Source organism: Phalangium opilio, unplaced genomic scaffold, assembly GCF_054372755.1.
Source record: "Phalangium opilio isolate 3A_F unplaced genomic scaffold, DU_Popi_V2 ptg000017l_1, whole genome shotgun sequence".
NCBI lineage: Eukaryota > Metazoa > Arthropoda > Arachnida > Opiliones > Phalangiidae > Phalangium > Phalangium opilio.
In genome coordinates, this window is record NW_028324151.1 from 11982470 (window position 1) to 12007315 (window position 24846).

The following is a 24846-nucleotide window of genomic DNA, read 5'->3' on the forward strand; positions in this document are numbered from 1 at the left end:
AAAAGCCAAAGTTTTTCCACAATACCTGACGACCATTTAATTTTTGGCTTCCGTGGCGCAATGGTTATCGCGTTCGGCTGTTAACCAATAGGTTGGTTGTTCGAGCCCACCCGGGAGCGGTGTTGCGAGATCTCAAATGTAACGTAAAAAGCCAAAGTTTTTCCACAATACCTGACGACCATTTAATTTTTGGGCTTCCGTGGCGCAATGGTAAGCGCGTTCGGCTGTTAACCAATAGGTTGGTGGTTCAAGCCCACCCGGGAGCGGTGTTTTGAGGTGTCAGATGTAACCCAAAATATAAAAGTTTTTCGACAATACCTGACGACCATTTAATTTTTGGGCCTGCGTGGTGCAATGGTTAGCGCGTTCTGCTGTTATCCGAAAGGTTGGTGGCTCAAGCCCACCCGGGAACGTTGGTGTTAAGTTTTATAAGTAACGTGAAAAGTCATAATTTCTCCACTATACCTGAAGACCATTTAATTTTTGAGCTTCCGTTGCGCTGTGGATAGGTCTTTATCAAAGTATAGGCCTAGATATTTGTATTTATCTACTATTTTAATTTTTTCCTTATTAAATTCGATACCATTTAGTACCCTACTGACATCTGTACCCCTATTATGGAATATTATGCATTCCGTCTTTTTTGTATTAAGGAGAAGCCCATTATCTGTGATCCACTTAAATATCTTATCTAGGTAGTGGTTTGATTGATCTATTGCATTTATTGGGTTTGCCGATTTATATAAAAGGAGCGCGTCATCTGCGTACATGAACATGTAACCAGACGGTGCCTGTTTTATGAGAGTGGTGATATTATAGAGCCCTGCGGAACTCCAGACATTAATTGACTTGGCGCAGATAAATCCCTTCCCACTCTAGTGTAGCATTGTCAATTTTCTAGGTAGCTTTTTAGCCACGCACTTGCAGTTCCTCTGATCCCTTGTTTGTATAGTTTGTCGTAGCCCTAAGTTTTTAGTATGATTGGATGGGGGACAAGTTGGACTATAACATACTCAAAGGACATCCCCGTATCTCTAGTAAAACCAGGGGTAAATAACGAAAGGAGTTAGAGACGCTAGCTTCCGTAGTGTAGAATACAGTGGGACTTTCAAACGTAGACACAGAAAAGAGAAAACGCCTCGGTCGCGCCGTCTATAATTCAAAATAAGTATGATATTTTCCAACCAATAGCGTGGCAGCAAAGTTTCGAAAGTCATGCTGGGATATCGATTTCCTCCTGTCTGCTAGTTTTCGTCTGCTACTTTCGTCTGCTAGTGTTCGTCTGCTTACGACTAAGTGACAATTAGGCTTAGAGTAAAGTTTATTCATTAAGGTGCACTTGAATTAGAAACATGCAATCTTAAAGTTGGTAAATTCCTTTTTCGATAATGAAATGGAATTAAAGTCGTTTTTGCATCCTTCAATACAGTTTTAGTTGTTTTAATTTCTTTAGTCACAGATACAGTCGATGATCCTGATCCCACAGTTCCCACTGGCACTGACTCGGAAAAATCACTAAGCCTTAGCTCACTGGGCCGACTCTGTAACCGCGCACTTACGGCAAAACAAGTTTGAACACATTTTGAGGATTTCCCCGGCTTCAAATTGCAAATTGTTGACTAACCTTTCTTCTTTAAATCGCTGTTTACTCGCGATTGAATATAATAACTATATTGGGTTGATTTATGAGACGACTTCACAACATCGACACCCGCCATTTTACTTTACCCAGAATACCTTGCGGTGCGAGATTTTAAGGCAAAACTTTTAAGGTTCTGGTCTTATTTACAATACAGTTCCAAAGATGGCACTACGTTAGTTACAAATTCTATGACGTTTCAAGGTCCCACTGTATTCTACACTACGGAAGCTAGCGTCTCTAACTCCTTTCGTTATTTACCCCTGGTAAAACTAGAGTTACGAGCCTCCAAATTTATTGTTAAAAATGAAAAGTAACCTAATAACAATAAGTGAGACACTAACAAAAGTTGACGAAGACATTGACGTAGCCTCAAGTTTAAAGAACCCTTGTATGGGGAGCGAAAAGGGCTTTAACATATTCAAAGGATATCCCCGTATCTCTAATAGAACAAGAGTTATGGGCCTTCAAAGGGCAGTGTTAAAAATCATAGCTAAAATAATAACAATAAGTGAGACGATAAACTAAGTTGACCGTTTTCCTTAATTACTTGGCTCCAGTTTCTCGTCGCCCTAAGTTTTTAGTATCATTGGATGGGGAACAAATTGGACTATAACATACTCAAAGGACATCCCCGTATCTCTAGTAAAACCTGAGTTATGGCATGTTTTTGAACATTTCGCTAAATTACTCGGCCCATGCTTGTCGTAGCCCTAAGTTTATAGTATGGTTGGAGGGGCGGACAAATTGGACTATAACACACTCAAAGGGTATCCCTGTATCTCTTGTAGAACCAGAGGGTAAACGAGTGCGACAGGGTTTGTTAGCTAAACGAGTGCGACAGGGTGGGTTAGCTAAACGAGTGCGACAGGGTGGGTTAGCTAAACGATTGCGGCAGGGTGGGTTAGCTAAACGAGTGCGACAGGGTGGGTTAGCTAAACGAGTGCGAAAGGGTGGGTTAGCTAAACGAGTGCGACAGGGTGGGTTAGCTAAACGAGTGCGACAGGGTGGATTAGCTAAACGAGTGCGACAGGTTGGGTTAGCTAAACGAGTGCGACAGGGTGTGTTAGCTAAACGAGTGCGACAGGGTGGGTTAGCTAAACGAGTGCGACAGGGTGGGTTAGCTAAACGAGTGCGAGAGGGTGGGTTAGCTAAACGAGTGCGACAGGGTGGGTTAGCTAAACGAGTGCGACAGGGTGGGTTAGCTAAACGAGTGCGACAGGGTGGATTGGCTAAACGAGTGCTTCCGTGGCGCAATGGTTATCGCGTTCATCTGTTAGCCGAAAGGTTGGTGGTTCAAGCCCACTAGGGAGCGGTGTTGTGAGGTGTCAGGTGTAACCCAAAATATAAAAGTTTTTCCACAATACCTGACGACCATTTAATTTTTGGGCCTGCGTGGTGCAATGGTTAGCGCGTTCGGATGTTATCCGAAAGGTTGGTGGCTCAAGCCCACCCGGGAACGTTGGTGTTAAGTTTTATAAGTAACGTAAAAAGTCATAGTTTCTCCACTATACCTGAAGACCATTTAATTTTTGAGCTTCCGTTGCGCTATGGTTAGCGCGTTCAGCTGTTAACCGAAAGGTTGGTGGTTCCATTCCACCCGGGAGAGGTGTTGTGGGGTCTCAAATGTAACGTAAAAAGTCAGAGTTTTTCCACAATACCTGACGACCATTTAATTTTTGGGCTTCCGTGGCGCAAAGGTTAGCGCGTTCGGCTGTTAACCGAAAGGTTGGTTGTTCGAGCACACCCGGGAGCGGTGTTACGGGATCTCAAATGTAACGTAAAAAGTCAGAGTTTTTCCACAATACCTGACGACCATTTAATTTTTGGGCTTCTGTGGCGCAAAGGTTAGCGCGTTCGGCTGTTAACCGAAAGGTTGGTGGTTCGAGCCCACCCGGGAGCGGTGTTGTGTAGTCTCAAAGGTTACGTAAAAAGAAAAGTTTTTCCACAATACCTGCCGAGCATTTAATTTTTGGGCTTCGGTGGCGCAATGGTTAGCGCGTTCAGCTGTCAACCGAAAGGTTGGTGGTTCGAGCCCACCCGGGTGAGGTGTTGTGGGGTCTCAGATGTAGCGTGAAAAGTCATAACTTTTCCACAATACCTGACAACCATTAAATTTCTGAGCTTCCGTGGCTCAATGGTTAGCGCGTTCGGCTGTTAACCAATAGGTTGGTTGTTCGAGCCCACCCGGGAGCGGTGTTATGGGATCTCAAATGTAACGTAGAAAGTCAGAGTTTTTCCACAATACCTGACGAACATTTATTTTTTGGGCTTCCTTGGCGCAATGGTTAGCGCGTTCGGCTGTTAACCGAAAGGTTGGTGGTTCGAGCCCACCCGGGAGAGGTGTTGTGGGGTCTCAGATGTAGCGTGAAAAGTCAGTGTTTTTCCACAATACCTGACGAACATTTATTTTCTGAGCTTCCGTGGCTCAATGGTTAGCGCGTTCGGCTGTTAACCAATAGGTTGGTGGTTCGAGCCCACCCGGGAGCGGTGTTATGGGATCTCAAATGTAACGTAAAAAGTCAGAGTTTTTCCGCAATACCTGACGACCATTTAATTTTTGGGCTTCCTTCGCAATGGTTAGCGCGTTCGGCTGTTAACCGAAAGGTTGGTGGTTCGAGCCCACCCGGGAGCGGTGTTGTGTAGTCTCAAATGTTACGTAAAAAGAAAAGTTTTTCCCCAATACCTGACGACCATTTATTTTTTGGGCTTCCTTGGCGCAATGGTTAGCGCGTTCGGCTGTTAACCGAAAGGTTGGGGGTTCGAGCCCACCCGGGAGAGGTGTTGTGGGGTCTCAGATGAAGCGTGAAAAGTCATAACTTCAAAGTTTCAAAGTTTATTTGGCATAGTTTAGTACAAAAGCTCATGAGGAGGGACCAAGTCTTCAAGCGACTTATTGCCCTCCTTAAATTTCTTAAGATTAACGTCAATTGGACAACAAAATTAGATAAAGAGCATTAAAAGAGAATAACCATAAAAAAATATAAATTAAAATTTAAATAAAGTTTTGCAAATACATGAATATAGTTTAATATCTTTTGTAAAGCATGACTTTTTTACTTCGTTTAATATAAAATATAAAAGAGTTATTGTTTTTCTTTAAATAAAACAATCAAAATCAGGAATAAATAAATATATAAATAAAAAAATAAATAAACAAATAGATCAAAGATGATTACACACTGCCATTAAATATATGAACTTTAAGTTTTTTTTTAACTAAAGCAAAGGATTTGGTATCACATATAAGTAAATAAATTTGGTTGTATAGTTTTACTCCTACATAAAAGATTGAGTTTAGCTTTTTTGAAGTTTTGCATTGGGGGCATTCTAAAATATTGTTTGTTCTTGTTAATATGTTAGAGGATGTTGTATTAAATAGTTTATGTACACCATTAATATTTTTATGAATAAATATTAGATTATTATACTTTATAATTTGAAATATGTCTAACGTTTTACTTTTTGCATATAATATTTTGTATGTGATAACCAGTTCACGTTATAAATACTTCTGAGAACTCTTTTTTGCAGGATATTGATTCTGTTTAAGTTGTGTTGAGAGGTATTACCCCACGCGACCAAGCCGTATATCAATAAGGAATAGAACATACTATAGTATAGTTCGAATAGAATACATCTTGGGAATAACATACTACCTTGTTTGATAAGATAGGATGTGTTAGATAATTTTTTGCAAAGATAATTTATATGCTCACAATACCTGACAACCATTTAATTTCTGAGCTTCCGTGGCTCAATGGTTAGCGCGTTCGGCTGTTAACCAATAGGTTGGTGGTTCAAGCCCACCCGGGAGCGGTGTTGTGAGGTGTCAGATGTAATCCCAAAATATAAAAGTTTTTCGACAATACCTGACGACCATTTAATTTTTGGGCCTGCGTGGTGCTGTGGTTAGCGCGTTCTGCTGTTATCCGAAAGGTTGGTGGCTCAAGCCCACCCGGGAACGTTGGTGTTAAGTTTTATAAGTAACGTGAAAAGTCATAATTTCTCCACTATACCTGAAGACCATTTAATTTTTGAGCTTCCGTTGCGCTGTGGATAGGTCTTTATCAAAGTATAGGCCTAGATATTTGTATTTATCTACTATTTTAATTTTTTCCTTATTAAGTTCGATACCATTTAGTACCCTACTGACATCTGTACCCCTATTAATCAAAAATGTCTTGATTAGAATCAAGTCCTAAAAAGTATCGATAAGACTGAGGTTATCACTTGTCTGAAGAATCAGATATTAATTTTTCTTTTTAATTGAAACTTAAAGGCATGCTTAAGAAAAAACAACGTTCCATTACCGTTTTCCGTTGAAATAACTTATTTTACAGGTAATCAATTTCAAAAATTTACTTATCTCGGGTTTTCGGGCACAATTCCATTCCCCCAAAACATTTTATCATTACATTAATTACTTTTGAGAGAGTACGTGTATGACATTGAGTTTTAAAAGGTTCCCTCATTTGTGCCCGGTATGCTTCGCAGTGGATACGTTTTAAAACAATGGCGGAAAATTAAGTAGGGACAGTTAGATTTTTACTCGTGGTTATGCAAAATGATGTAATGTCTAGTGTACTTCAGTCAACAGTCATACTGTTCATTCTCATAGCTCAGGACATGATTAATGCTGATCACTATTTCTCTCTCTAGTTTCAAACAATGGTTAGAGACCATTCAGTGCCGCAGGTCGCACATGAATATATTTCAACTACAGTTTACATCAATTCTCCGTGGTCGTACTATTAGAGGGTTAAGCACTAATTTGTTCAGAACATGTCTCGAAAGTGTGCTTATTTTAAGTTTTTAAAGTAGTGTTGCCAATGTGTGGGTAATTTCCCACATCGTGGGAGATTTAGGTTTGGTTTTAGGCTCTGTGGGGAAAAAGTAATATTTTTCCGAAATCAATCAAATGTCGGAATTTTCCTGTTCAAGGGTTAATAGTGCAAAATTTTCAAAAATGCACTAATTTTAACTGCACAGTTAAAATTAGTGCATTTTCGAGATTATCAATTTCGAACTTTTTTTGTAGCATTAACTAACGTCTGTTTGATATTAAGCTTAAAAACCTTAAACACAAAATAGTCAGGGCAATGCCGACTCAGTTTATAAGGGCTACCCTAAAAGTCCACAAAAGTGATCCAAGATTGTTAATAAATACGCCTAAAAAGTGCCCTCTTCAAAATATGTAGCCGGGGAAAAGAGAGCGTGATCGAGTGGGCTATGCTAGTGGGTATTTTGGTAGTAAGTAACGGGGGTTGGGACTCCAGGCATAGCCCGCTCCATCACGCACTCGACAACGCAAAGCAACTCGCGCCAGCGTGGGAAATGAGGCGGTAACACAGGGCAAATGACGAGTTTAAAAATTGCCTGGTACAGTTCAAAAATTAAATCGGAGGGGGGTCAGTGGTCCACGAGACTACTAAAAAATTCAAGGGTAACCAGAGTCCACACATTAAAATTCTAATATTTTAATTATCCACTTCCTTAGCTTAGCAGACGACGTGCTCTGGCCAATTGTCACGGACCAGTTTATTTATTCCAAGTCAGGAGGGTCTCTGGCCTAATGTCCAGTTTAAAAAAATCCTTATTTCCCACCCTGACTCGCGCTATAGCGCAAGCAGCTTGCGACGTGTTGCGCGTGATTGAGTAGGCTATGGTCCGGTCAAAAGAAATCTTCAGTTCAGCGTTGCAAATAACGCGGTGGCACAGGGAAAATGACCAGTTTAAAAATTAAATCGAAGGGTGAGCACAGGACCACTAAGGAAATTCTAGGGTAACCAGGGTCCAGACATTATCTCAACTATTTTAATTACCCACTTCTTTAGTTTAGCAGACGCCGCGCCCTGGTCAATGGTCATGGACCAGTTCATTTATTCCTGGGCAGGGGGTCGCTGGCCCAATGTCTAGTTTTAAAAAAATCCCTATTTCCCACCCTGATTCAGTTGGGAGTCCTGGAGCTCCTGGTTTTTTGATGAAACGGTCGTGTTTCACAAACTTGTTGAGCACCCTTGAGAACGCCTCCCGTTGCCTCGATTCGGGAGCCTCGGTCGACTTAATCTACCTTGATTTGCGCAAAGCTTTTGACACGGTCCCGCATTCGTTGTTGCTTCGGAAACTAGAATGGCTTGGCGTGCCCTTCACGCTTGTGACCTGGATTGCGGCCTTTCTCCGCCATCGGCTTCAGCGCGTGGCTCTTCGGGGTGTTTACTCCTCGTGGTGTGAAGTGGCCAGTGGTGTGCCTCAGGGTTCGGTACTGGGGCCCACGCTCTTTATTGTTTACATCAACGACCTCCCGCGTGCTATCCGACACTCGTTTGTGAGCCTGTTTGCGGACGATTCCAAGGTTGGACGCGGCATTCGCACGACTGCTGACTCTCTCGCACTGCAGCGGGACGTGGATGCTCTCGAGGTGTGGGCCAGCTCGAACGGCATGAGTTTCAACCCCACCAAATCCGTGGTCCTGCATTGCGGAAAAAATAACCCTCGCTTTCAGTAACGTTTGGCGGGTAGGCCAATTGCGGCTCAGTCTGTTGTGAGGGACCTCGGGGTTATGTTGGCTGGTGGTATGCTGGGGGATACCCATAGTAGGGTAGCGGCGGCCCGTGGCTCCCGTGCTCTTTACATTTTAAAACGCTCCTTTTCGCATTTTAGCGTCAGGTCATTCGGCGTCCTATATAAAACTTACATCCGCCCTCATCTTGACTACTGTTCAAGCATATGGTCTCCCCACCTCGTCAGGGACATTGAAAATGTTGAACGGGTCCAGCGCAGGGCCACAAAACTTGTTTCTGGCCTACGAACTTTGCCCTATCCGGAGCGCCTCAGACGGCTGGGCCTTATGTCCCTAGCTGATAGGCGGCTGCGTCAGGATTTGGTGGAAACCTTCAAATTGGTCCATGGCCACTACGACGTGGATGCCAATGCGTTCTTTACCGTTCGCTGGACTGGGAGGAGAGCGCCCACTCTTTCCAAGTTCCGCTGTACGTCCCTACCTCGGCGTGTCTTTTTCACGCAACGGGTAATTAACTCGTGGAATGGTCTCCCTAGTGAGGTGAAGCGGAACTCGTCCGTACAAGCGTTCAAGGCCCGGTTGGACAAATTCGTCCACTGAGTCGCATCATTGTATTTTTTTGTGTTTTGGTTTTTTATTTATTTTTCACTCTGTTCTGTTGTTCGACACTTGTTTTGTTTTTTAATTTATTTGTTTTTTTTTATTATTATTATTATTTCTTTTGTTCACCTCATTGTTCCGTTCTTATGTATTTATTATTTTTATTACTTTTTTTTTCAATTTGTTTGTAACTGAGTCGGGCCACAATAAGCCTCTGGCTTTCTTTTTACCCGTCAATAAACATTATTATTATTATTATAGTCCAGAGATGCATATGACAAGGATTCATTTCTCATAAGCGAGAATGGCCAACTCTGTTGTGTAAAGAGACAGCCTGGCAGCCTGGTATTTTTTTACTTCTAAGTCAGCTGGGTTTTCACCTTTAAAAGTTAATACAGCCCTTTGAATTTAAATAATTAGAAATGAGAAATGTTATTAAATGAATGAATCTATACGGTTGCAGTTGTGTCGAAATGAGAGCAATTAAATATGTGTCTTTGATATTTAGCTCTGATAATTTCAGAAACTTAATAAAAAGTAGTGTTATGTATTTAACCAGTATTTATTTTATTGAAATTTATTAATAATTATTTAATTAAAAAAATTGTAATACTATTTTATGTTTTAAATTTTACAAATAAAATTCAAAACAGTAAACATAGGGCAAAGGTTATATTGTATTATAAATAGCCAGTGGGATTGATTTTAGCTATATCGCTATTAGAGCTCGACATTTTCTCTCCATTATCCAAAAATTAGTAATTAATTTGAATGAAAATAGGTGGATATCTTTTATTAATTGGGAAATAATGCACACACTTTACATTTAAATTTTAGAAGTTAATTTATTATTTACTTTGTGTATATAATATTCAGCATTAATTTCACTAAGGAAATAAACTAATTACCTACGAGGAATTAACTAGTATATATGTTTAAAATTATAATTTAATCGTTTCAAAACTAATATGGTTTTGAACTGGTCTTTGTAATTTAGTTATTAAAATTTGTGATTATTGATTGGTCAATATTGAAAATTAACCAATGGTGGAACTAATTTTTTTTAAACTCAATGAAACTGAAATATCAATGAATAATCTACAGAAAGAGGTATCAACCTATTATTTTTTCAAAAGAAGGTAAATAAGGATTAGATGGCTTGCTGCTTCAAACAAGATTTTTAACCATGAATAGAATATTTGGTTAATTTTAGTCAAATTTAGATATCCGGTAATCGAGTTGATATGACTTGAAGCACTTTTTGCTCATGTCTATTTTAAACTTTAATCACAGATTTCGCTTACCATTTCACAAGCATAATAAACACTACTGAAGGGCGCAAATCTATCTGTGATCGGTAATGGTGACCAATATAGCAATTTGCCCAATTAATCAGTTAGAACTTCATTTGCACATTTCTATTCGTTAATTTGAAATGTTGCGAGAAATTTGAATGGAATATAAGTAGATATCTCTTTCAGAAGATAATTTTTGATGTTGATATTCAAGATTCATTGAGTTAAAAAAATTGGTATTGGTATTTCAAGTAAGCTTAGAAATGAACATCGGTGAATTTACGATATGGGCTTATGATGTTAGTCTGTTTATAAGATTAAGTCGTTACTTTAAGTGTCACTAGACAGTATCTACCTCCAAAATCGAGAGTTAGTAACTTTATAACCATCTCCTAGTCAGAGGATATCCGAGGGTCAATTTCTTATATCATTGACTGACGAAGGCTCACTATAGCAGCTTAGTCAACTTTTGGCAAGGCCTAATACCGTTTTTGCATGACTGTCGCCGTCAAATTCCTTTTAAAGCATAGATCATTAGATCATATAGTATCCACCCTTGATTTTCATTACGCAACACACGTTGGATTCGTAAACCTCGACGTGCACCACGATTAGAAGCATTAAAATGCAAAAACAACACACTGACCGCATACATTTTTGGTAAATAACAGACTCAAACAGAGTCACTACAGCTGTTTTCAGGGCTGAACGAGCGACCGAGAGGGCTTTAAAGAAAAAGCCTCCGGCGGCCGGTCTCTTAAAGGGGGTAGTTTCGAGGGAACGAAATTCAAATGCAAGGCGCGTCCCTTCAACAAAAAACATTGAATTCGTTAATACGGACGTTTTAGGCAATTATAATAATGAAATTTTATACAATTAAGTAATATTTAAGAAAACTAAGCACTACTTTCAAAGTCTAAACTTTAAAAACACGACGATACGAGAAGGCGAAGTAACAACAAGAGGTAAACATTTTTATAAATGGCAAAAATTAAAGGTAAGCCAAGGCTTAGCGCAATTTCACCGCCTTAAAGAAAGTGCCAAGTTTAGAAATAGATTGTGGGACAATAAAAAGGTGGAAAATTATGAAATTAGGCTTATATTAAAGCTTGAAACCTACTTTATATTATATTTAAAATCCATCCATGAGCAAATCCTCAAAAAATATGAAAATGGCAACGAAAAAGGACCCACTCTCAAATTTTTTTCCCCTTAAAAAAATGGCGGCCACAAACGGGGTAATTTGTCACGGCGGCAATATTAAAGCAGTCTTATCTCACTATCGATAGGCCATTTCAACCAAAAGGCATTAAGAAAAAACAATCGGATTATTATGACGCAACTATACGTAAAAAAAGGCCAATATTGGTCGCGCTGATAATTACCAATAAAACAGCGTATCCATGCTAAAATATCGCAGATTGGGGTAGTTTTTAAAATTTAAAATTAAACATACTTAAAATTAATTTTTCTCAAAAACCTTAAAAATGGTCCTAGAAAAAGGTTTAAATTTTGATATAAAACCGTTCCCAAACGTAACAAACGAATATTTCATTTCAAAAGGGTGGCGACAAAATGGCTAAATTTGAAAAAAACTCCATGTTATTTCTATGGGAAAATTTAACTTTTTCACCAAAAGGGCTGATTAATTTTATGGAAATGAAAACCACCCTTAGCAACTTTATTTTTTATACAATAAACTAATGGGTGGATCTTCTTGAAATTTTAACCACATATTGAGGGCCCGAATTGTAGTTCTGTGGATTTTTTTCAAAGCAGTTAATACGATACAAAAAAAGTTATAACCAATCAAAAAACCATCCTTATACATTAAAGTCGGTATGAGGTCTTATCTAAGAGAGCTATCGCTCTCCTAGAATTATGGAATATTATGCATTCCGTCTTTTTTGTATTAAGGAGAAGCCCATTATCTGTGATCCACTTCAATATCTTATCTAGGTAGTGGTTTGATTGATCTATTGCATTTATTGGGTTTGCCGATTTATATAAAAGGAGCGCGTCATCTGCGTACATGAACATGTAACCAGACGGTGCCTGTTTTATGAGGTCATTTATAAATAGATTAAATAAGAGTGGTGATATTATAGAGCCCTGCGGAACTCCAGACATTAATTGACTTGGCGCAGATAAATCCCTTCCCACTCTAGTGTAGCATTGTCAATTTTCTAGGTAGCTTTTTAGCCACGCACTTGCAGTTCCTCTGATCCCTTGTTTGTATAGTTTGTCGTAGCCCTAAGTTTTTAGTATGGTTGGATGGGGGACAAGTTGGACTATAACATACTCAAAGGACATCCCCGTATCTCTAGTAAAACTAGAGTTACGAGCCTCCAAATTTATTGTTAAAAATGAAAAGTAACCTAATAACAATAAGTGAGACACTAACAAAAGTTGACGAAGACATTGACGTAGCCTCAAGTTTAAAGAGCCATTGTATGGGGAGCGAAAAGGGCTATAACATATTCAAAGGAGATCCCCGTATCTCTAATAGAACAAGAGTAATGGGCCTTCAAAGGGCAGTGTTAAAAATCATAGCTAAAATAATAACAATAAGTGAGACGATAAACTAAGTTGACCGTTTTCCTTAATAACTTGGCTCCAGTTTTTCGTCGCCCTAAGTTTTTAGTATCATTGGATGGGGAACAAATTGGACTATAACATACTCAAAGGACATCCCCGTATCTCTAGTAGAACCTGAGTTATGGCATGTTTTTGAACATTTCGCTAAATTACTCGGCCCATGCTTGTCGTAGCCCTAAGTTTATAGTATGGTTGGATGGGCGGACAAATTGGACTATAACACACTCAAAGGGTATCCCTGTATCTCTTGTAGAACCAGAGGGTAAACGAGTGCGACAGGGTGGGTTAGCTAAACGATTGCGGCAGGGTGGGTTAGCTAAACGAGTGCGACAGGGTGGGTTAGCTAAACGAGTGCGAAAGGGTGGGTTAGCTAAACGAGTGCGACAGGGTGGGTTAGCTAAACGAGTGCGACAGGGTGGGTTAGCTAAACGAGTGCGAAAGGGTGGGTTAGCTAAACGAGTGCGACAGGGTGGGTTAGCTAAACGAGTGCGACAGGGTGGGTTAGCTAAACGAGTGCGACAGGTTGGGTTAGCTAAACGAGTGCGACAGGGTGTGTTAGCTAAACGAGTGTGACAGGGTGGGTTAGCTAAACGAGTGCGACAGGGTGGGTTAGCTAAGGGAGTGCGAGAGGGTGGGTTAGCTAAACGAGTGCGACAGGGTGGGTTAGCTAAACGAGTGCGACAGGGTGGGTTAGCTAAACGAGTGCGACAGGGTGGGTTAGCTAAACGAGTGCGACAGGGTGGGTTAGCTAAACGAGTGCGACAGGGTGGGTTGGCTAAACGAGTGCTTCCGTGGCGCAATGGTTATCGCGTTCATCTGTTAACCGAAAGGTTGGTGGTTCCATTCCACCCGGGAGAGGTGTTGTGGGATCTCAAATGTAACGTAAAAAGTCAGAGTTTTTCCACAATACCTGACGACCATTTAATTTTTGGGCTTCTGTGGCGCAAAGGTTAGCGCGTTCGGCTGTTAACCGAAAGGTTGGTGGTTCGAGCCCACCCGGGAGCGGTGTTGTGTAGTCTCAAAGGTTACGTAAAAAGAAAAGTTTTTCCACAATACCTGCCGAGCCTTTAATTTTTGGGCTTCGGTGGCGCAATGGTTAGCGCGTTCAGCTGTTAACCGAAAGGTTGGTGGTTCGAGCCCACCCGGGTGAGGTGTTGTGGGGTCTCAGATGTAGCGTGAAAAGTCATAACTTTTCCACAATACCTGACAACCATTAAATTTCTGAGCTTCCGTGGCTCAATGGTTAGCGCGTTCGGCTGTTAACCAATAGGTTGGTTGTTCGAGCCCACCCGGGAGCGGTGTTATGGGATCTCAAATGTAACGTAGAAAGTCAGAGTTTTTCCACAATACCTGACGAACATTTATTTTTTGGGCTTCCTTGGCGCAATGGTTAGCGCGTTCGGCTGTTAACCGAAAGGTTGGTGGTTCGAGCCCTGTTAAAACAAAAAAAAACTAGTTCTCTTTTTTTAAATTAAACTTGTATACGACCCTGTTTAAAATACTGTATAACTAAAAAATATTCATGTCGATCCTTTTGGAAACATTTTTTATCGTTATCTGGCCAATCATAAATTTGATCTTTGAACTCTTAATTGTTTACCTCTTGAAACGATTATCTTAAAATTTTAGTCAATATTTTATTCAGCCTAATAAGTTAGGGATTCGTCTGCGCGTCCGCTTTATGGATAAATATCTAAATTGTAACTCAGACTTTTAACAATATTTTATTCAGCCTAATAAGTTAGGGATCCGTCTGCGCGTCCGCTTTATGGATAAATATCTAAATTGTACTCTGAATTCGATACCTTTAAATATTATTAAAGACATTGTTTTTGTTTTCCTAACTAAAGTCGTTTCTTGGTTATGTTATCCTCGTTTTAAATCCGCGCGTGTCGAACGAACATTCTTCAAAGTTCCATCTAAAAACTTTCGGACTTTTTCAGTCGGGTTCGAAAGCGATTTAAGCTCTCCCATTACGAGTGACTAAACTTTTCGCGCAACATTTTGGTGCCGAAACCCGGGAGGACACGCCGATTTAACTTTAATACTATGGAGGGTCTACAACAACTACAAGATCCGGACTTTGTCGCCAGAGAACTTGCAAAAACAATAAGAAAACGTAAGCCATTGCGAGCTTCAGTTACCAAGACTATTTCTGCGCTTCAGAAAGAAATAGATGATGGAAACCCTTGTCTCGATCACCTTCAAAATGGCATCCTACTTCTCAACGATAAGGAGGAGAAACTGAACTTACTAAACGCTATCGTGGAGCGTCTTATCGATAACCCTGAAGAAGAGGAAAGGGAGTTCGAGACCTGTATTAAGTACAATGACGAAATCATCGAGGTTCGTGGAGCTGCCCAGCGTCTACACGATCGTCTTAAACAACAAGGAACTTCCTTAGTTCAAAATCTACGAGAAAATCCACCTGGATCCATGTCATCGACGATGATCAACCCAGGACTCCCATCGATGGATGGACTCTCGCTTCATCCTAACCCACAAGATGAAAACCGTTCGCAAGCTGGAAGTGCGGGAGGTGTGTCGGCCTCGCGAGAACTTTATGTGAGACTTCCAAAGTGGGAAATGCAACGTTTCAATGGGGAAATATCTAACTGGCTCAACTTCTGGACACAATTTTGTAACGGCGTCCATGACAGGACTGATCTCAGGAAGTCGGATAAGTTTAATTATTTGAAGTCTTATTTAGAGGGAGAAGCCGCTATGGCTATAAAGGGATTAGCAGCTACTGATTCAAATTATGATTATGCTATCACCCTTATAAAAGAACGTTTTGGGGACACTGAACAAATTGCTAGTATGCACATGAATATTTTGACTAATTTAAATCCTGTTACAAGGTCGAGTGACATTGAGGCCTTAAAGCAATTGTACTCTACTTGCGAAGTGCAAATAAGAAGTTTGCAGTCTTTAGGTGTATTCTCTGACTCATACAGTATTCTTTTATGTCATGTTTTAACCAAAATGCTTCCGTTAGAATTAAATATTGAATTTAATAGAAAATATGATAGCATATCTTACAAAGTTGAGGATTTGTTAACTTTCCTTCGAAAAGAAATTGCATGTCGCGAAAAAGCATATAGTTTTAAACCTCCCCCTAATCTAAAATCTAGAGAAAACGAATAAGCCTATCGGTTTAAAAATCTTTCTTGAACATTAAATGTTTAAGGGGGGGAGCTTATGTTAAAACAAAAAAAAATCTAGTTCTCTTTTTTTAAATTAAACTTGTATACGACCCTGTTTAAAATACTGTATAACTAAAAAATATTCATGTCGATCCTTTTGGAAACATTTTTTATCGTTATCTGGCCAATCATAAATTTGATCTTTGAACTCTTAATTGTTTACCTCTTGAAACGATTATCTTAAAATTTTAGTCAATATTTTATTCAGCCTAATAAGTTAGGGATTCGTCTGCGCGTCCGCTTTATGGATAAATATCTAAATTGTAACTCAGACTTTTAACAATATTTTATTCAGCCTAATAAGTTAGGGATTCGTCTGCGCGTCCGCTTTATGGATAAATATCTAAATTGTAACTCAGACTTTTAACAATATTTTATTCAGCCTAATAAGTTAGGGATCCGTCTGCGCGTCCGCTTTATGGATAAATATCTAAATTGTACTCTGAATTCGATACCTTTAAATATTATTAAAGACATTGTTTTTGTTTTCCTAACTAAAGTCGTTTCTTGGTTATGTTATCCTCGTTTTAAATCCGCGCGTGTCGAACGAACATTCTTCAAAGTTCCATCTAAAAACTTTCGGACTTTTTCAGTCGGGTTCGAAAGCGATTTAAGCTCTCCCATTACGAGTGACTAAACTTTTCGCGCAACAAGCCCACCCGGTAGAGGTGTTGTGGGGTCTCAGATGTAGCGTAAAAAGTCAAAACTTTTCCACAATATGTGACAAACATTTAATTTCTGAGCTTCCGTGGCTCAATGGTTAGCGCGTTCGGCTGTTAACCAATAGGTTGGTGGTTCGAGCCAACCCGGGAGCGGTGTTATGGGATCTCAAATGTAACGTAAAAAGTCAGAGTTTTTCCACAATACCTGACGGACGTTTAATTTTTGGTCTTCCGTGGCGCAATGGTTAGCGCGTTCAGCTGTTAACCGAAAGGTTGGTGGTTCGAGCCCACCCGGGAGAGGTGTTGTGGTTACCTATTGGTTAAGAGCCGAAAGCGCTACCATTGAGCCACGGAAGCTCAGAAATTATATGTTTGTCACGTATTGTTTAAAAGTTTTGACTTTTTACGCTACATCTGAGACCCCACAACACCTCTCCCGGGTGGGCTCGAATCCCCAACTTTTCGGTTAACAGCCGCACGCGCTAACCATTGCGCCACGGAAGCCCAAAAATTAAATGGTCGTCAGGTATTGTGGAAAACTCTGACTTTTTACGTTTCATTTGAGATCCCATAACACCGCTCCCGGGTGGGATCGAACCACCAACCTATTGGTAACAGCCGAACGTGCTTACCATTGCGCCACCGAAGCCCAAAAATTAAAAGGTCGTCAGGTATTGTGGAAAAACCTTGGCTTTTTACGCTACATCTGAGACCCCACAACACCTCTCCCGGGTGGGCTCGAACCCCCAACCTTTCGGTTAACAGCCGAACGCGCTAACCATTGCGCAACGGAAGCCCAAATATTAAATGGTCGTCAGGTATTGTGGAAAACTCTGACTTTTTACGTTACATTAAACCGAAAGGTTGTTGGTTCGAGCCCATCCGGGAGCGGTATTGTGAGGTCTCAGATGTAACGTAAAAAGTCATTGTTTTTCCAACACACCTGACGAACATCTAATTTTTGGGCTTCCGTGGCGCAATGGTTAGCGCGTTCAGCTGTTAACCGAAAGGTTGGTTGTTCAAGCTCCCCCAAGAGAGGTGTTGTGGGGTCTCAGATGTAGGGTAAAACGTCATAATTTTTCCACAATACCTGACAACCATTGAATTTCTGAGCTTCCGTGGCACAATGGTTAGCGCGTTCGGCTGTTAACTGAAAGGTTGGTGGTTCGAGCCCATCAAGGAGCGGTGTTGTGAGGTCTCAGATGTAACGTAGAAAGCCAAAGTTTTTCCACAATACCTGACGACCATTCAATTTCCGGGCTTCTGTGGCGCATTTTCAGCTCGTTCGTCTGTTATCGGAAAGGTTGGTGGCTCAAGCCCACCCGGGAACGATGGTGTTAAGTTTTATAAGTAACGTAAAAAGGCATAGTTTTCCACAATACCTGAAGACCATTTAATTTTTGGGCTTCCGTGGCGCAATGGTTAGCGCGTTCGGCTGTAAACCGAAAGGTTGTTGGTTCGAGCCCATCCGGGAGCGGTATTGTGAGGTCTCAGATGTAACGTAAAAAGTCATTGTTTTTCCACAATACCTGACGAACATCTAATTTTTGGGCTTCCGTGGCGCAATGGTTAGCGCGTTCAGCTGTTAACCGAAAGGTTGGTGGTTCAAGCTCACCCAAGAGAGGTGTTGTGGGGTCTCAGATGTAGCGTAAAATGTCATAAATTTTCCACAATACCTGACGTCCATTTAATTTTTGGGCTTCCGTTGCGCAATGGTTATCGCGTTCATCTGTTAACCGAAAGGTTGGTGGTTCGAGCCCATCCAAGAGCGGTGTTGTGAGGTCTCAGATGTGACGTAAAAAGTCAAAGTTTTTCCACAATACCTGACGACCTTTCAATTTCCGGGCTTCTGTGGCGCATTTTCAGCTCGTTCGTCTGTTATCGGAAAGGTTGGAGGCTCAAGCCCACCCGGGAACGTTGGTGTTAAGTTTTATAAGTAACGTAAAAAGTCATAGTTTTTCCACAATACCTGAAGACCATTTAATTTTTGGGCTTCCGTGGCGCAATGGTTAGCGCGTTCGGCTGTAAACCGAAAGGTTGTTGGTTCGAGCCCATCCGGGAGCGGTATTGTGAGGTCTCAGATGTAACGTAAAAAGTCATTATTTTTCCACAACACCTGACGAACATCTAATTTTTGGGCTTCCGTGGCGCAATGGTTAGCGCGTTCAGCTGTTAACCGAAAGGTTGGTTGTTCAAGCTCACCCAAGGGAGGTGTTGTGGGGTCTCAGATGTAGGGTAAAAAGTCATAAGTTTTCCACAATACCTGACAACCATTGAATTTCTGAGCTTCCGTGGCTCAATGGTTAGCGCGTTCGGCTGTTAACCGAAAGGTTGGTGGTTCGAGCCTACCCGGGAGCGGTGTTGTGAGGTCTCAGATGTAACGTAAAAAGTCCGTGTTTTTCCACAATACCTGACAACCATTTAATTTTTGGGCTTCCGTGGCGCAATGGTTAGCGCGTTCGGCTGTAAACCGAAAGGTTGTTGGTTCGAGCCCATCCGGGAGCGGTATTGTGAGGTCTCAGATGTGACGTAAAAGTTTGATAAGTAAGGTAAAAAGTCATAGTTTTTCCACAATACCTGAAGACCACTTAATTTTTGGGCTTCCGTGGCTCAATGGTTAGCGCGTTCGGCTGTTAACCGAAAGGTTGGTGGTTTCAGCCCACCCGGGAGAGGTGTTTTGGGGTCTCAGATGTAGCGTAAAAAGTCATAAGTTTTCCACAATTCCTGACGAACGTTTAATTTTTGGGCTTCCGTGGCGCAAGGGTTGGCGCGTTCAGCTGTTAACCGAAAGGTTGGTGGTTCTAGCCCACCCGGGAACGTTGGTGTTAAGTTTTATAAGTAACGTAAAAAGTCAAAGTTTTTCCACAATACCTGAAGACCATTTAATTTTTGGGCTTCCGTGGCGCAATGGTTAGCGCGTTCGGCTGTAAACCGAAAGGTTGTTGGTTCGAGCCCATCCGGGAGCGGTATTGTGAGGTCTCAGATGTAACGTAAAAAGTCATTGTTTTTCCACAACACCTGACGAACATCTAATTTTAGGGCTTCCGTGGCGCAATGGTTAGCGCGTTCAGCTGTTAACCGAAAGGTTGGTTGTTCAAGCTCACCCAAGAGAGGTGTTGTGGGGTCTCAGATGTAGGGTAAAAAGTCATAAGTTTTCCACAATACCTGACAACCATTGAATTTCTGAGCTTCCGTGGCTCAATGGTTAGCGCGTTCGGCTGTTAACCGAAAGGTTGGTGGTTCGAGCCCACCCGGGAGCGATGTTGTGAGGTCTCAGATGTAACGTAAAAGTTTGATAAGTAAGGTAAAAAGTCATAGTTTTTCCACAATACCTGAAGACCATTTAATTTTTGGGCTTCCGTGGCTCAATGGTTAGCGCGTTCGGCTGTTAACCGAAAGGTTGGTGGTTTCAGCCCACCCGGGAGAGGTGTTGTGGGGTCTCAGATGTAGCGTAAAAAGTCAAAACTTTTCCACAATACGTGACAAACATTTAATTTCTGAGCTTCCGTGGGTCAATGGTTAGCGCGTTCGGCTGTTAACCAATAGGTTGGTGGTTCGAGCCCACCCGGGAGCGGTGTTATGGGATTTCAAATGTAACGTAAAAAGTCTGAGTTTTTCCACAATACCTGCCGAGCATTTAATTTTTGGGCTTCGGTGGCGCAATGGTTAGCGCGCTCAGCTGTTAACCGAAAGGTTGGTGGTTCGAGCCCACCCGGGAGCGGTGTTGTGTAGTCTCAAATGTTACGTAAAAAGAAAAGTTTTTCCACAATACCTGACGACCATTTATTTTTTGGGCTTCCTTGGCGCAATGGTTAGCGCGTTCGGCTGTTAACCGAAAGGTTGGTGGTTCGAGCATACCCGGGAGAGGTGCTGTGGGGTCTCAGATGTAGCGTAAAAAGTCAAAACTTTTCCACAATACGTGACAAACATTTAATTTCTGAGCTTCCGTGGGTCAATGGTTAGCGCGTTCGGCTGTTAACCAATAGGTTGGTGGTTCGAGCCCACCCGGGAGCGGTGTTATGGGATTTCAAATGTAACGTAAAAAGTCTGAGTTTTTCCACAATACCTGCCGAGCATTTAATTTTTGGGCTTCGGTGGCGCAATGGTTAGCGCGTTCAGCTGTTAACTGAAAGGTTGGTGGTTCGAGCCCACCCGGGAGAGGTGTTGTGGGGTCTACGATGTGGCGTGAAAAGTCATAAATTTTCCACAATACCTGACAACCATTTAATTTCTGAGCTTCCGTGGCTCAATGGTTAGCGCGTTCGGCTGTTAACCGAAAGGTTGGTGGTTCGAACCCATCCGGGAGCGGTGTTGTGTAGTCTCAAATGTAACGTAAAAAGAAAAGTTTTTCCACAATACCTGATGACCATTTATTTTTTGGACTTCCTTGGCGCAATGGTTAGCGCGTTCGGCTGTTAACCGAAAGGTTGGTGGTTCGAGCCCACCCGGGAGAGAAGTTGTGGGGTCTCAGAGGTAGCGTAAAAAGTCAAAACTTTTCCACAATACGTGACAAACATTTAATTTCTGAGCTTCCGTGGCTCAATGGTTAGCGCGTTCGGCTGTTAACCAATAGGTTGGTGGTTCGAGCCCACCCGGGAGCGATGTTATGGGATCTCAAATGTAACGTAAAAAGTCAGAGTTTTTCCACAATACCTGACGAACGTTTAATTTTTGGTCTTCCGTGGCGCAATGGTTAGCGCGTTCAGCTGTTAACCGAAAGGTTGGTGGTTCGAGCCCACCCGGGAGAGGTGTTGTGGGGTCTCAGATGTAGCGTGAAAAGTCATAACTTTTCCACAATACCTGACAACCATTTAATTTCTGAGTTCCGTGGCTCAATGGTTAGCGCGTTCGGCTGTTAACCAATAGGTTGGTTGTTCGAGCCCACCCGGGAGCGGTGTTATGGGATCTCAAATGTAACGTAGAAAGTCAGAGTTTTTCCACAATACCTGACGAACATTTAATTTTTGGGCTTCCGTGGCGCAATGGTTAGCGCGTTCAGCTGTTAACCGAAAGGTTGGTGGTTCGAGCCCACCCGGGAGAGGTGTTGTGGGGTCTCAGATGTAGCGTAAAAAGTCAAAACTTTTCCACAATACGTGACAAACATTTAATTTCTGAGCTTCCGTGGCTCAATGGTTAGCGCGTTCGGCTGTTAACCAATAGGTTGGTGGTTCGAGCCCACCCGGGAGCGGTGTTAAGGGATTTCAAATGTAACGTAAAAAGCCAAAGTTTTTCCACAATACCTGACGACCATTTAATTTTTGGCTTCCGTGGCGCAATGGTTATCGCGTTCGGCTGTTAACCAATAGGTTGGTTGTTCGAGCCCACCCGGGAGCGGTGTTGCGAGATCTCAAATGTAACGTAAAAAGCCAAAGTTTTTCGACAATACCTGACGACCATTTAATTTTTGGGCCTGCGTGGTGCAATGGTTAGCGCGTTCTGCTGTTATCCGAAAGGTTGGTGGCTCAAGCCCACCCGGGAACGTTGGTGTTAAGTTTTATAAGTAACGTGAAAAGTCATAATTTCTCCACTATACCTGAAGACCATTTAATTTTTGAGCTTCCGTTGCGCTGTGGATAGGTCTTTATCAAAGTATAGGCCTAGATATTTGTATTTATCTACTATTTTAATTTTTTCCTTATTAAATTCGATACCATTTAGTACCCTACTGACATCTGTACCCCTATTATGGAATATTATGCATTCCGTCTTTTTTGTATTAAGGAGAAGCCCATTATCTGTGATCCACTTAAATATCTTATCTAGGTAGTGGTTTGATTGATCTATTGCATTTATTGGGTTTGCCGATTTATATAAAAGGAGCGCGTCATCTGCGTACATGAACATGTAACCAGACGGTGCCTGTTTTATGAGAGTGGTGATATTATAGAGCCCTGCGGAACTCCAGACATTAATTGACTTGTAGCATTGTCAATTTTCTAGGTAGCTTTTTAGCCACGCACTTGCAGTTCCTCTGATCCCTTGTTTGTATAGTTTGTCGTAGCCCTAAGTTTTTAGTATGATTGGATGGGGGACAAGTTGGACTATAACATACTCAAAGGACATCCCCGTATCTCTAGTAAAACTAGAGTTACGAGCCTCCAAATTTATTGTTAAAAATGAAAAGTAACCTAATAACAATAAGTGAGCCACTAACAAAAGTTGACGAAGACATTGACGTAGCCTCAAGTTTAAAGAACCCTTGTATGGGGAGCGAAAAGGGCTATAACATATTCAAAGGATATCCCCGTATCTCTAATAGAACAAGAGTTATGGGCCTTCAAAGGGCAGTGTTAAAAATCATAGCTAAAATAATAACAATAAGTGAGACGATAAACTAAGTTGACCGTTTTCCTTAATTACTTGGCTCCAGTTTCTCGTCGCCCTAAGTTTTTAGTATCATTGGATGGGGAACAAATTGGACTATAACATACTCAAAGGACATCCCCGTATCTCTAGTAAAACCTGAGTTATGGCATGTTTTTGAACATTTCGCTAAATTACTCGGCCCATGCTTGTCGTAGCCCTAAGTTTATAGTATGGTTGGAGGGGCGGACAAATTGGACTATAACACACTCAAAGGGTATCCCTGTATCTCTTGTAGAACCAGAGGGTAAACGAGTGCGACAGGGTGGGTTAGCTAAACGATTGCGGCAGGGTGGGTTAGCTAAACGAGTGCGACAGGGTGGGTTAGCTAAACGAGTGCGAAAGGGTGGGTTAGCTAAACGAGTGCGACAGGGTGGGTTAGCTAAACGAGTGCGACAGGGTGGATTAGCTAAACGAGTGCGACAGGTTGGGTTAGCTAAACGAGTGCGACAGGGTGTGTTAGCTAAACGAGTGCGACAGGGTGGGTTAGCTAAACGAGTGCGACAGGGTGGGTTAGCTAAACGAGTGCGAGAGGGTGGGTTAGCTAAACGAGTGCGACAGGGTGGGTTAGCTAAACGAGTGCGACAGGGTGGGTTAGCTAAACGAGTGCGACAGGGTGGATTGGCTAAACGAGTGCTTCCGTGGCGCAATGGTTATCGCGTTCATCTGTTAACCGAAAGGTTGGTGGTTCAAGCCCACTAGGGAGCGGTGTTGTGAGGTGTCAGGTGTAACCCAAAATATAAAAGTTTTTCCACAATACCTGACGACCATTTAATTTTTGGGCCTGCGTGGTGCAATGGTTAGCGCGTTCGGATGTTATCCGAAAGGTTGGTGGCTCAAGCCCACCCGGGAACGTTGGTGTTAAGTTTTATAAGTAACGTAAAAAGTCATAGTTTCTCCACTATACCTGAAGACCATTTAATTTTTGAGCTTCCGTTGCGCTATGGTTAGCGCGTTCAGCTGTTAACCGAAAGGTTGGTGGTTCCATTCCACCCGGGAGAGGTGTTGTGGGGTCTCAAATGTAACGTAAAAAGTCAGAGTTTTTCCACAATACCTGACGACCATTTAATTTTTGGGCTTCCGTGGCGCAAAGGTTAGCGCGTTCGGCTGTTAACCGAAAGGTTGGTTGTTCGAGCACACCCGGGAGCGGTGTTACGGGATCTCAAATGTAACGTAAAAAGTCAGAGTTTTTCCACAATACCTGACGACCATTTAATTTTTGGGCTTCTGTGGCGCAAAGGTTAGCGCGTTCGGCTGTTAACCGAAAGGTTGGTGGTTCGAGCCCACCCGGGAGCGGTGTTGTGTAGTCTCAAAGGTTACGTAAAAAGAAAAGTTTTTCCACAATACCTGCCGAGCATTTAATTTTTGGGCTTCGGTGGCGCAATGGTTAGCGCGTTCAGCTGTCAACCGAAAGGTTGGTGGTTCGAGCCCACCCGGGTGAGGTGTTGTGGGGTCTCAGATGTAGCGTGAAAAGTCATAACTTTTCCACAATACCTGACAACCATTAAATTTCTGAGCTTCCGTGGCTCAATGGTTAGCGCGTTCGGCTGTTAACCAATAGGTTGGTTGTTCGAGCCCACCCGGGAGCGGTGTTATGGGATCTCAAATGTAACGTAGAAAGTCAGAGTTTTTCCACAATACCTGACGAACATTTATTTTTTGGGCTTCCTTGGCGCAATGGTTAGCGCGTTCGGCTGTTAACCGAAAGGTTGGTGGTTCGAGCCCACCCGGGAGAGGTGTTGTGGGGTCTCAGATGTAGCGTGAAAAGTCAGTGTTTTTCCACAATACCTGACGAACATTTATTTTCTGAGCTTCCGTGGCTCAATGGTTAGCGCGTTCGGCTGTTAACCAATAGGTTGGTGGTTCGAGCCCACCCGGGAGCGGTGTTATGGGATCTCAAATGTAACGTAAAAAGTCAGAGTTTTTCCGCAATACCTGACGACCATTTAATTTTTGGGCT

The 24846-nt window shown here is 42.0% G+C and overlaps 1 protein-coding gene, 2 long non-coding RNA genes and 6 other non-coding genes across 9 annotated transcripts; 7 read left to right on the forward strand and 2 right to left on the reverse strand.

Annotated features, from left to right (window-relative positions):
• Nucleotides 1-1303: 1303 nt before the first annotated feature.
• LOC149704017 (uncharacterized) lies at nt 1304-1906 on the reverse strand. Its single transcript, XR_016381935.1, has 2 exons — nt 1625-1906; nt 1304-1554 (listed from the first exon to the last, which is right to left on the reverse strand). It is a non-coding gene; the product is annotated as an uncharacterized LOC149704017 (long non-coding RNA).
• A 1712-nt stretch (nt 1907-3618) lies between these two features.
• TRNAD-GUC (transfer RNA aspartic acid (anticodon GUC)) lies at nt 3619-3688 on the forward strand. Its single transcript has one exon. It is a non-coding gene; the product is annotated as a tRNA-Asp (tRNA).
• A 3677-nt stretch (nt 3689-7365) lies between these two features.
• Nucleotides 7366-8762, forward strand: LOC149704019 (uncharacterized). Its single transcript, XM_089867183.1, has 3 exons — nt 7366-7393; nt 7594-8143; nt 8303-8762. Exons 1-3 carry the CDS (start codon nt 7366-7368, stop codon nt 8760-8762), a joined length of 1038 nt encoding a protein of 345 aa, XP_089723309.1.
• Nucleotides 8763-9581: 819 nt separating this feature from the next.
• On the reverse strand, nt 9582-11453 carry LOC149704020 (uncharacterized). The gene is made up of 2 exons (XR_016381936.1): nt 11178-11453; nt 9582-10863 (listed from the first exon to the last, which is right to left on the reverse strand). It is a non-coding gene; the product is annotated as an uncharacterized LOC149704020 (long non-coding RNA).
• Nucleotides 11454-17927: 6474 nt separating this feature from the next.
• TRNAY-GUA (transfer RNA tyrosine (anticodon GUA)) lies at nt 17928-18000 on the forward strand. Its single transcript has one exon. It is a non-coding gene; the product is annotated as a tRNA-Tyr (tRNA).
• Nucleotides 18001-18514: 514 nt separating this feature from the next.
• Nucleotides 18515-18587, forward strand: TRNAY-GUA (transfer RNA tyrosine (anticodon GUA)). Its single transcript has one exon. It is a non-coding gene; the product is annotated as a tRNA-Tyr (tRNA).
• A 368-nt stretch (nt 18588-18955) lies between these two features.
• On the forward strand, nt 18956-19028 carry TRNAY-GUA (transfer RNA tyrosine (anticodon GUA)). The gene has a single exon. It is a non-coding gene; the product is annotated as a tRNA-Tyr (tRNA).
• Nucleotides 19029-19416: 388 nt separating this feature from the next.
• On the forward strand, nt 19417-19489 carry TRNAY-GUA (transfer RNA tyrosine (anticodon GUA)). The gene has a single exon. It is a non-coding gene; the product is annotated as a tRNA-Tyr (tRNA).
• Nucleotides 19490-24258: 4769 nt separating this feature from the next.
• Nucleotides 24259-24328, forward strand: TRNAD-GUC (transfer RNA aspartic acid (anticodon GUC)). Its single transcript has one exon. It is a non-coding gene; the product is annotated as a tRNA-Asp (tRNA).
• Nucleotides 24329-24846: the final 518 nt, after the last annotated feature.